Genomic DNA, 11184 nt, shown 5'->3' with positions numbered 1-11184 from the left:
AAACAATGTCTCCCTCTGTATACATGCTTCAGAAACATGTTTCAAAATATAAGGTCCTCCAGGTCTTTATGTCTTTAAGACACTCCTGCGGTTTAACTAATTGGTGTTTGTTATCTGGCTTCATGGACAGATAAAGTAGGGTGCATAGCAGTGAAAATGTATGGTAGGCCTTCTGATTGCAAATGTACTGTTTATAAGGTTAGGGCCATCTGTAGTCACCTGAGACTGAAGAAGTGACTAAGATGAGTGACAAAACATTTCTCCCACTGAAAACGGTACTACCAGATGAACAGAATCAACTATTTGGGATTCCTTTACCTGGATGATTGAGCATGCTTCAAGACATTACAGTCAACAGTATTGAACGCTGCACTGAGATCTAGCAGGACAAGCACAGAGATCATTTGTAACCTTCACTAAGGCTGTTTCTGTGCTGTGATAAGATCAGCAGATGATCTGTTAGCTATTTTACAACTATTCTTTCAAGAATTTTTAAGCTGAAAAGAAGGGTTGATATTTGCCTTTAATTAGTTAGACAGCTGGGTCAAGTGATGGCTTTTTAAGTAAAGCTCAAACTACTTCTAGCTTGAAGGTGTGAGGTACAATTGACTAATAGAGAAAGGTTGATCACATTTAAGTTTGAAGCCGTAATTAATGGTAGGACTTCTTTAAGCAGTCTTGTAGGAATTAATAATGAATGCTAAATATCAATTGATATTTCTCTGTATCTATTATTGAATGTACCTGAACGTAATGTTTCTTCTGTGAGAGTGTTATGAATAATCTTTCTCTTCATCCATCCATCCATCTAGAAAATCATATTCTGATTGCTTTTCAGCACCAGTTCTATTATAAAGTGTCAATGCCAAAGTAATAAGAATGTCCATATTTTCCAGGTCCATTAAATTTCATGAATTTGAATTTCACTTGACAATCTTTGTGACTTATACACACAATGACTTAACAGAAACACTGAAAGGGCTCAATGAGTTTAAACTGTAAGACCCATTCTCTACTGTTGAAAAATCTAAAGTAACCCCGACTGTGAATTCTGATTCCCTTTAAAAATGTGGAGCTGCATATTTTTAAAAGTTCATTGACAGTTTCTGAGTCAGTCTTGTGGTCAGACTTTCAAATGGTACTTTTAATTGTACTGCTCTAATGGATAGTTCCGATTTTTGTCACCTGGGATTAACTGTTTTCAAATTATATTTAACACAAGAGGAGAATGGCTTAGCTTTCAGTAGTCTAAACTATTGAAAACAGTTTGAAACTTTGGTGTGGAAAAATTATTCATTGTGAGTACATTAGCAATACCTGAAGTACTTTAAATTCAAAAGGATTGTGAGTACAGCTATGCCTGAATTTCCAAGTGATTATTTAGAGCTTTTAAAAAATGTAGTTATACAAAAACAGTGACCTACACTTATCCAAACTTAAAAGCATGTATTGAGAATTCCATCTTTAATCCAAAAAGACAACAGCTGTAAAGTGATTCCAATATTTTTCATTGTGGAGTGGAGAATCATGTTATTCAAAAAGTACAGCAAACATTTGTTTTCTTCTGAGTTTATATAGACTTCTCAAAGAAGCAGATGAGAGACAAAGCTGCCGGCATTGTGAAAAATATGAATTGGAACTTAAAAAAAGGTTTGTTCATAAAAGTATTTAATTATTGCTTTAAAGATAAACCATTAAATGAATCATATGTCTTCAGATGTGACTTTTAATGATGAATCAGTGTTTTGAAAGGCTTAACCAGACTATTTGTTATGCAGAATCTCTGAGTTGGAGACAAACAAAAAGGAACTTGATGAAGTAAGGTCAGTGTTTTTCTGAAGTTTCCTTCTAATTAGTGAAAAAAAAGTGAGCATTTACAGTTGGACATGAAACCAGGCAAGCTAACAACACAGAAAAAGGGAAAAAATCAACAACTCACTGGCTGCAGAGCTACAGTTTTTTTCACATATATTGCACCTCCGTAGTTTGTAATGTTTCAATTATTTCAGAGATCTGCTCTGCATCAAAAAGATGAAGAACTGAAATCATTGAAAAAAAAGTACAGTAAATGCAGAAAGCTGCAACAACACCATGTTTGATATTCTGACTTTAAAAGTTATATATACGTATCACAGTCTTATTTTGACTTTTGAATAGATTGGCACCAGAGATGGCTGTTTCAATAAAGACAGAATACATTGAGAGCATGAACAATCCAGTCAGCAAAACCAGACTGTATGAAATGTACCAAAAACTGCGACTGCTGCAGTGGCCAAAAGTTAAAGATCTCCTGAAATCCACAAAAGTGAACCCAGAAGTTCCCAAAACTCTGATTCAGGTATCGTACCAACTTTAAAGTCACATTACTTATCAGTAGGTATAAGGTATTTTGTAGATTTTATGTAAATTTTTGTTTGCTTTCTGGAATTGTTACTTTGAACTAATTTAAGTTGAAAGATAAAGATTCCTTTATTGCAACTGTACTTAGGCATTGTACAATGAAAGTGGAGCAAAGGTTATGTTTCAACATACTAGCATACATGCATTCCTTTTCGCTTACTCGATTCAGTCCACAGTAATAAATAACAATAAAAAATTGCAAATATAAAGGATTTTGGACTTGTTAGTAGTTAGGCCGGGAGGAGGCCCTGGGGCAGACCCAGAATCTGCTGGAGAAATTATATCTCTTGGCTGGCCTGGGAACGCCTTGGTGTTCACCCGGACAAGCTAGAGGTGGCGGCTAGGGAGAGGGAGGACTGGGCTTCTCTACTTAGGCTGCTGCCCCCGCGACCAGGCCCTGGATAAAGTGGAAGAAGATGGATGGATGCATGGTAGTTAGCAGTATTCATAGTTTTATTGAATATTTTGTCATATTATGCTGTTGTTTGATACCCTAATATGTTTAGCTCTCTCTTAGAGTGAAGGTAAAGACCCTATAATAAAACAGAGAAAACCTAAACAATCAGATGATCATCTATGAGCAAGCATTTTGCCCATAGTGGAAAGGAAAAAAACTTTTACCCTTTTAACAGGAAGAAACCTCTGGCACAATGGGGCTCAGGGATGGGCAGCCATCTGCCACGACCTATTGGGGTGAGGGGAGGAAGACAGGATAAAGACATGCTGTGGAAGAAGCCAGAGACTATTCTATTACGAAGCAATGCAGCTGGAATAGAGGCAGTTTACAGTTTAGCTTTGTCTTGCTAATATATAAATGCTTTCCCTAAAAAACATATCTAGTTGGAGCAGATGTTGCACTTAAATCTAAATATACCTCTCAGCACTGATAGAGCATGTTTCGTTATAGTAGCACTTACCTTTCCAGCTTCTTGTTGCCCCATTAGTGCACCCAAAAAATTAATGTTTGTTTATACAATCAACTTAATGCAAAAGTTTAGATAATTTAGTACAATTAACTACACCTCATAAACTTGAAATTTGAGTTAAGTTTAGTAGATGTTTTTGGTTTATTTGTTTTTTTACAACATCGAAGTCATGTTGGTGAAAATGTTATATATATATATAAATGTGTCTTCCCCATTTTCACCTAAACTACAATCTTTTCCCAAATCTAACAAAGTAGTTCAAAAACAAAGCCAAAGAAACAAATTCCCAAATCACTCAAATGTCTCAAATTACTCTTTGATCTGATACCACCTTTATAGGGAACTTAACACAGAACACCTTCTCTATAAACATAAGATTTCTCTGACAGAGCAGCAGCATTTTTAAGCACTTAGAATAGAACATGTTTGGTTAACGATCACACATCTGTACTGCCAGTCTCCTGAGTTTTTCCATGGGTGAATCGGAAATGCCTCTCAAAGACCGTGGTGGATGGCTCAGCTGCAAAGGAGTTGGTGGAGTGGTTTCAGGGTGTGGCGTCAGGGGAGGCTGGCCACACAGCTGACTTCCATCATCTTAAAACTTAGAACTTTTATTACAGTGTATAGTTACTATATACACCATGTATATATTAACCTATATATAGTAAACTATATACACGGTGTAGTATGAGTCACAGAAACATTGTTGGGGGAGTGCACAAGGGCAGTAATATAATATAATAACTAAACAAGGGACCAAAATACCAAAATATTGCACAGAACAAGGAGAGACCGAGATATTTCACATTGAATGGCAGCAACATAGTCAATAGCAGCGACAGAGTGATTGCATGTGTCTGTTCACACTCTTAGTTTGCATTAAAAATTCTGACATAATACAGAAAGAAGCTGTTTTTTATTCTACTCGTTTTGCACTTGATGGATCTGAACCTTTTTCTGAAGGGCAAGATAATGAAAAGGTGGTGGTTAGCATGGAGGTGGTGTTTATAATCACCCTGGCTCTGGAGAGACATCTCGAGCTGGCAATGGAGTTATGTGGTCACTGAGGAAGAAGCTATAAGCAGGGTGGTGTGCATGGTGAGAGTGTTTACAGTTCTCTCGGAGTGGGCCAAGAAGTGGTTAAGTTCCTCTGCTAATAAGATGTCCATGTCATCTGTGTTTGTCCCGTTGACTTTGTAATATGTAATGTGTTTCAGGCCTTCCCATACCTTTCTGGAGTTGTTATCAGAGAGGTGATCTGATAGCATTTTTAAAAAGTCCAGTTTTGCTGCTCGGATGCCTTTTTTTAAGGTCTGCTCTTGCTCTGTTGTACATATCTCCGTCCCCAGATTTGGATGCAGAGTTGCATACCTTTAACAATGCCTGAACCTTACTTGTCATCCAGGGTTTATGGTTGGGGTAGACCCGCTTTTCAATGTTGACAATGTCCATGCAATGCCTGATGAAGCCCAGAACTGCAGACACTGCACTCTGTAATTGCAACACAGTCCTGCAGCTGAGCCAGAGGTTCCTCAGAAAAGGTGTTAATGGTTCTGATAGTGTGCTTTGTCCTCTTCCTGAGTAGTATGTATGCTGGGACAATGAACAGGGAGAGCTGGTGAGGCATACTCTGGTGGGGGAGGGGAACAGATCTATAGGCTTGCCTGATATAGGGCTTTGGAGTTGACGTCACGCCACAGTGCATTGTGGGATCGCGGCGCCATGACAGAAGGCCACAAATCAAAACAAACACACTGTGTTTGAAGCAGGACTGTCAGAACCATGCTTAAAATATTAAAGCAATATTGAACAAATATTAACAGTCTTACATATTAAACAAATATGTAAGACTGTGTTCTTCCATTTGCGCAACATCTCTAAAATTAGAAATATCCTGTCTCAGAGTGACGCTGAAAAACTAGTTCATGCATTTATTACTTCCAGACTGGACGACTGTAATTCATTATTATCAGGATGTCCTAAAAACTCGCTGAAAAGCCTTCAGCTGATCCAAAATGCTGCAGCAAGAGTCCTGACAGGGACTAGAAAGAGAGAGCATATTTCTCCTGTTTTGGCTTCCCTTCATTGGCTTCCTGTTAAATCCTGAATTGAATTCAAAATCCTGCTCCTCACATACAAGGTCTTAAATAATCAGGCCCCATCTTATCTTAATGACCTTGTAGTACCATATCACCCTATTAGAGCACTTCGCTCTCGCTCTGCAGGCCTACTTGTTGTTCCTAGAGTATTTAAAAGTAGAATGGGAGGCAGAGCCTTCAGTTTTCAGGCCCCTCTTCTGTGGAACCAGCTTCCAGTTTGGATTCAGGAGACAGACACTATCTCTACTTTTAAGATTAGGCTTAAAACTTTCCTTTTTGCTAAAGCATATAGTTAGGGCTGGACCAGGTGACCCTGAATCCTCCCTTAGTTATGCTGCAATAGATGTAGGCTGCCGGGGATTCCCATGATGCATTGAGTTTTTCCTTTCCAGTCACCTTTCTCACTCACTATGTGTTAACAAACCTCTCTGCATTGAATCATATCTGTTATTAACCTCTGTCTCTCTTCCACAGCATGTCTTTATCCTGTCTTCCTTCTCTCACCCCAACCAATCACAGCAGATGGCCCCGCCCCTCCCTGAGCCTGGTTCTGCCGGAGGTTTCTTCCTGTTAAAAGGGAGTTTTTCCTTCCCACTGTCGCCAAAGTGTTTGCTCGTACGGGGTCATATGATTGCTGGGTTTTTCTCTGTATCTATTATTGTACGATCTAATGTACAATATAAAGCGCCTCGAGGCACTATATAAATAAAATTGAATTGAATTAAAAAAACGGCAGATGGCTGAAGTGGGACCACACCCTGTCAGAGTAATCATCTATTGTCCACCTGGACCTTACAGTGTTTCTGTCGGATTTCTCAGCCTTTTTATTTTATTGAGTGCTCAACTCAGACAAAATAATTATTGTGGGTGATTTTAACATCCATATAAATTAGGGTTGTCAAACTAGTCCTCGAGGGACGGTGTCCTGAAATTTTTCCATGTGTCCCTGCTGCAACACACCTGAATAAAATTATTACGCTTTAGCAATACTCTATAGAAAATGATTGCATGCTGAGGCGGCAACCCCTAACTGTACTCAAGTAAATGTAAGTACGTTTTTGAAAAAAGTAGATGTAAAAGTACTATTAATGTGCCATGTTCATGCACTCATAAGCTGCTGTAACATGAATCAAATATCTAAATTCCCACCCTGGCATGCAGTCAAGTTTTGCAGAGTAATGCTGCAATTTTATTTAATTTTGTTTCATCAGGGATACATGGACAGGCTTCAAGATATCGGCCCTCAAGGACTGTTTTTTGACACCCCCGATATAGATGCTAAAAATGAAAGCCTCAATACTGCATTTAATCTGTTATTAGACAGAACTGACTTCTCTCAAAATGTAAATGAACCCACCCACCACTTTTATCACACTTTTGAACATTTAACAGATTTTCCAAAAAAACCCTCCTTTGTCTGATCATTTCTTCCATCCATCCATCCATCCGCTTATCCTTTTCAGGGTCGCGGGGGGCACTGGAGCCTATCCCAGCTGTCATAGGGCAAAAGGCAGGGTACACCCTGGACAGGTCGCCAGTCTGTCGCAGGACCAAACAACCATTCACACTCACATTCACACCTAGTGGCAATTTGGATTGCAAACACGGGGAGAACATGCAAACTCCACACAGAAAAATGCCGGCCTGATGGTGGAATTGAACTCAGGACCTTCTTGCTGTGCGGCAACAGTGCTAACCACCGTGCCACCGTGCTGCCCATTGATCATTTCTTGATGACATTTAAATTTAAAAGAATTGATTACACAGCAGTGGGGAGTAGACTTCATCACTGTACATGTCTTTCTCAAAGTGCTGTAACAAAGTTTAAGAATATAATCCACCCACTGTTATCATCTCCAATGCCCTGTACCAACACAGAGCAGAGCAGCTATCTGAACGCTACCCCAACAGAGGTCGATTATCTTGTTAATAATAATTTTACCTCCTCACTACGTACGACTCTGGATACTGATGTACCTGAATGCAGGGAGTACTTGACTCCCTGGTATTATTCTCAAACATGTATCCTAAAGCAGATAACTCGTAAGCTGGAAAGGAAATGATGTATTACAAATTTAGAAGATCATCATTTTGCCTGTAGAAATATTTTTTTGCTTCCAGAAGGCTAGAACATCTTACTACTAAATAAATAAATACATAAATAAGAACCACCCTCTATTACTCTTCAGCCAAGGTGACAGAAAACCAGAGCACTGCTTAGCCAGCCATTCCCGTAATGTTCTGGTGTTTCTGTGTGTGTGTGTGTGTGTCTGTGGAAGGGTTCTAGCCACATCCCACCAGGAGGAGCCTACAGGGCAGAACCAGAGCACACTGAAGAGATTATGTCTCTCTCAGCTGGCCTGGGAATGCCTTGTTGTTAACCTGAATCATCTTTTTTGTGTATACTTTCCTTTATATAGTTTCCTTTGGTCACTGATAACTGCTTTTGTTTTGGACTTGAATTAACCACCTTATTATACAATGATGATCCTTTTGTGGTTTACAAAAAAATTCTTTATAGGTAATCTTTAAAGAAGCCTCACATGAAATGGAGAAATGCAAAAAGCTTATAGAAGCAACGCTTAGTGAAGTTATTGAAGTTACTGAATCCAGTGAACTCACTCCTCATAAGGTACTGAACTAAAAGATTTTATAAAATGGGATTATTAAAACTTTTGTTATTTTACTTCCATAACCAGCTTTTTTTCTCCTTTGCAGGTTAAAAAGTGCAAACAGTTAATGATTCAAAAACATCAATTGTTTCTGTACCACAACAAAAAAGATCTTAAAAAGGTATGTATGATGCTTGCTACAACGATGAAACCAGACAGCTTGAGGGTTTGTTTGTAGATCAAACAGTAGGTCAGCTAAATCTGAACTTACTGGACTTAATATTTAAAGCTATAGTCAAAGGAGCTTGCAAAGAAAAGCGTCTGGACTTCTTTAAGTTACTTGAAGACGTTTCACCTCTCATCCGAGAAGCTTCTTCAGTTCTAAGGTCAAATGGTGGAGAGTCCCAGATATAAACCTAGTGGAAGTAACCCCCCACAGAAGGACAAAAGGACCCCCTGATGAGAGTCTAATCGCCTGAGCCAAGGTGTAAAACTGGGTGTGGGTCCCGATCAGCCAGAGTTTTGGGTGAGTTCATTGTGAAACCTGGCCCCACCTTATCATGCGAATTCCTGAGGTCAGATGGCCCAGGATGTGAGTGGGCGTTAAGGCGTCTGGGGAGGGATCTCAAAACTGGATCATAGATGGCAGAGAGTTGGTGTCGTAAACCACCACCTCTGTTCAAAGATGGTCGCTCACAGTGGACATAGATGCTTCTTTCACTCCTCTTTCAAACCATCTGTCCAGTGCATTTCAGACCCAGCAACACGCTCAGACAAAAACTGGTTCACCCAAAAGACAAAACTCCAAAACACAGACTCAACAATGTGGTGTATGCTGTACAGTGCAGCGAGGAATGCCCAGACCTTTACATTGGAGAGACCAAACAGCCACTTCACAAGCGCATGGCACAACACAGAAGAGCCACCTCCACAGGACAAGACTCAGCAGTCCATCTGCATCTTAAGGACAAAGGTCACTCTTTCGAGGATGCCAATGTTCACATTTTGGACATTCTGGGACTCCCCACCATTTGACCTTAGAACTGAAGAAGCTTCTCGGATGAGAGGTGAAACGTCTTCAAGTAACTTAAGAAGTCCAGACGCTTTTCTTTGCAAACTCCTTTGACTACGATGACCTGGATGACTGAGAACCTTCACAGACATTTAAAGCTATACATTTGTTTCCCTTTAGACTCTTCTCTTTGAACTTGATACTCAGTACTCAAAGGATGTGGTGGCGAAGTTGAGAGCTTTTGCCTCTGAATGCTACTGGTTGAGCTGCTTGTTGGCTTTAAACAATCCTCCTCTTCAGCCAGACTGGGACAATAAAGTTAAAGGGATGGACCCTTGGGACATTTTTCCCCAAGAAATCAATATATTGTCATTCATATAAAGGAAGAAAATTAAGCACAAAATAAAAATAAACCCTTTGAAGTTTGATGGTTTAATTTGATGTTTTTAACACTTTCCTGTTTTTTCTGATAGAAAGTTAATTTTGTTATCTGTATTAGAACTGGACTTTTATAAGAGGTAATGGGTGAAATTTCTACTGTCTTCAATACACTAAGGGAGTCTGATTTATTTTTAATCATATCAAAACTTTTGCAGTCATTTAAAATTTGATTTTTTTAAACTCTTGATTGGGTTAATTTATTACCATTCATTTTTAATTTCTTGTATTTGTGTAATAAAATGGTTGAGTTGATGTCCTCACACTTATTCATAGCATGACGTTAATGAAGTAAATCATATATTAAGAGTAATGATTTCTTTATGGTTATAAGTTTTTGACTTAGTACAAAATTGCCAGACATTTACTGACTTTGACAAATGAATATGAATTCAATATTTAATTTGTTTTCAATAAAAATTCGAAAGAGACAAGACGTAATAAAAGAAAGTGGATTAACGATATGTACACATCCTCTATAAAAAGTCACTGGTATGTAATTATTAGAATTAGCATAGCTTTAGCATTAGCCTAATGCCATTCTGTTATCAAGGGCAAACACATTTGTTTACTATTAACCGCCTGTTTTTAATGTGGGTGAGCCTCTCCGCCTTCTTGTCTCGAGTGGCAACCAGTCCGTGTTCACCTGGACCACCATTTTGGATCTTGATAAGCACTGTCTGCCATTTTAGTCCTACTAGATTAATAGCCGCCATTTGGGTTAGCGGGAGGTCAAGTTGGGTGCTCCCCCTACTTAGGGTTAGGGTAAGTAGGAGCAGCGACTACTCGGGGACCCTCCCCGATATGGCATACTAGCAAGGGATTGGTTTGGACTAGAGGGCCTCCATGAAACGCATGGGCCGGCGCCTGCTGGTCACGAGCCACCCTGCCACTACACTGTTGTCCCCCCACTGGCAACCACCCTCTAAACACCACACCCAGACCCTAACCCAATAACGGACCATTACATACAAAAAAACTGTCAACATCGATGTCAAGGCTCTGTGTGCGGGTAGGCGGAGGGGAGGATCCAAGTGCAGGACTCGAACACAGAATTGTAAATCAAAACCACAGCTTTATTGCTGACATGAGAAACGAACGTGAAGTGCCATGAAAACAGAAACCAATAACACACAGGAATAAACTGAGGGTATGACGCGACATCGAGCATGGGAAAACACAGGGCTTAAATACACAGGGTAGTAATGAGGGAATGGGCCACAGAAGGGAGACACAGCTGGGGGAGATCAGGGCTAACGAGACGGGGGAGCTAAGCTGCACACACTAACATAAGACAAAGACTTTCACAATAAAACAGGAAACATGAATTACTAAACAAGCATGCAGACTTTACACTGAGAGACAGACAGAGAATGGCACATGGAACCTGAACTAAACTAAACGTGAGATATAACTGAGAACAAATCCTAAAGCACGGATAAACAGAAACAAGAAACTAATAATAATCATCATCACTACGAGAAGAAAACATTCCATGAAGCAGAAATAAACCAAAACATAATAAACTCAAAATACTGGGTCCAACGGACCCAGAACCGTGACAATCGATTGTATTGTACCTGCCTTACGAATGAGGGGGCGTTCTAATACCCTGATTTCATAAAACAATTGTGTGGTTTTTGAGGTGAGATCTGATGCTGTCTGCGTACGGTGTCCATCTCCCAGTCCTGTTCAGT

The 11184-nt window shown here is 39.6% G+C and overlaps 1 protein-coding gene across 1 annotated transcript; it reads left to right on the top strand.

Moving 5' to 3' along the window:
- Positions 1–2167: 2167 nt before the first annotated feature.
- Positions 2168–9779, top strand: LOC147310750 (uncharacterized). Its single transcript, XM_086267837.1, has 4 exons — positions 2168–2338; positions 7947–8057; positions 8144–8218; positions 9230–9779. The coding sequence occupies exons 1-4, from the start codon at positions 2171–2173 to the stop codon at positions 9428–9430; spliced, it is 555 nt and encodes a 184-aa protein (XP_086123963.1). The 5' UTR covers positions 2168–2170; the 3' UTR covers positions 9431–9779.
- Positions 9780–11184: the final 1405 nt, after the last annotated feature.

The sequence above is a fragment of the Aulonocara sp. 'chitande type north' Nkhata Bay genome, linkage group LG16 (genome assembly GCF_057382095.1).
Source record: "Aulonocara sp. 'chitande type north' Nkhata Bay isolate Kocher_YH1m ecotype deep benthic linkage group LG16, A_spYH_male_GT1.1, whole genome shotgun sequence".
NCBI lineage: Eukaryota > Metazoa > Chordata > Actinopteri > Cichliformes > Cichlidae > Aulonocara > Aulonocara sp. 'chitande type north' Nkhata Bay.
The sequence above is the reverse complement of the archived record's forward strand: the minus strand, read 5'-3'. Positions and strand labels throughout refer to the sequence as shown.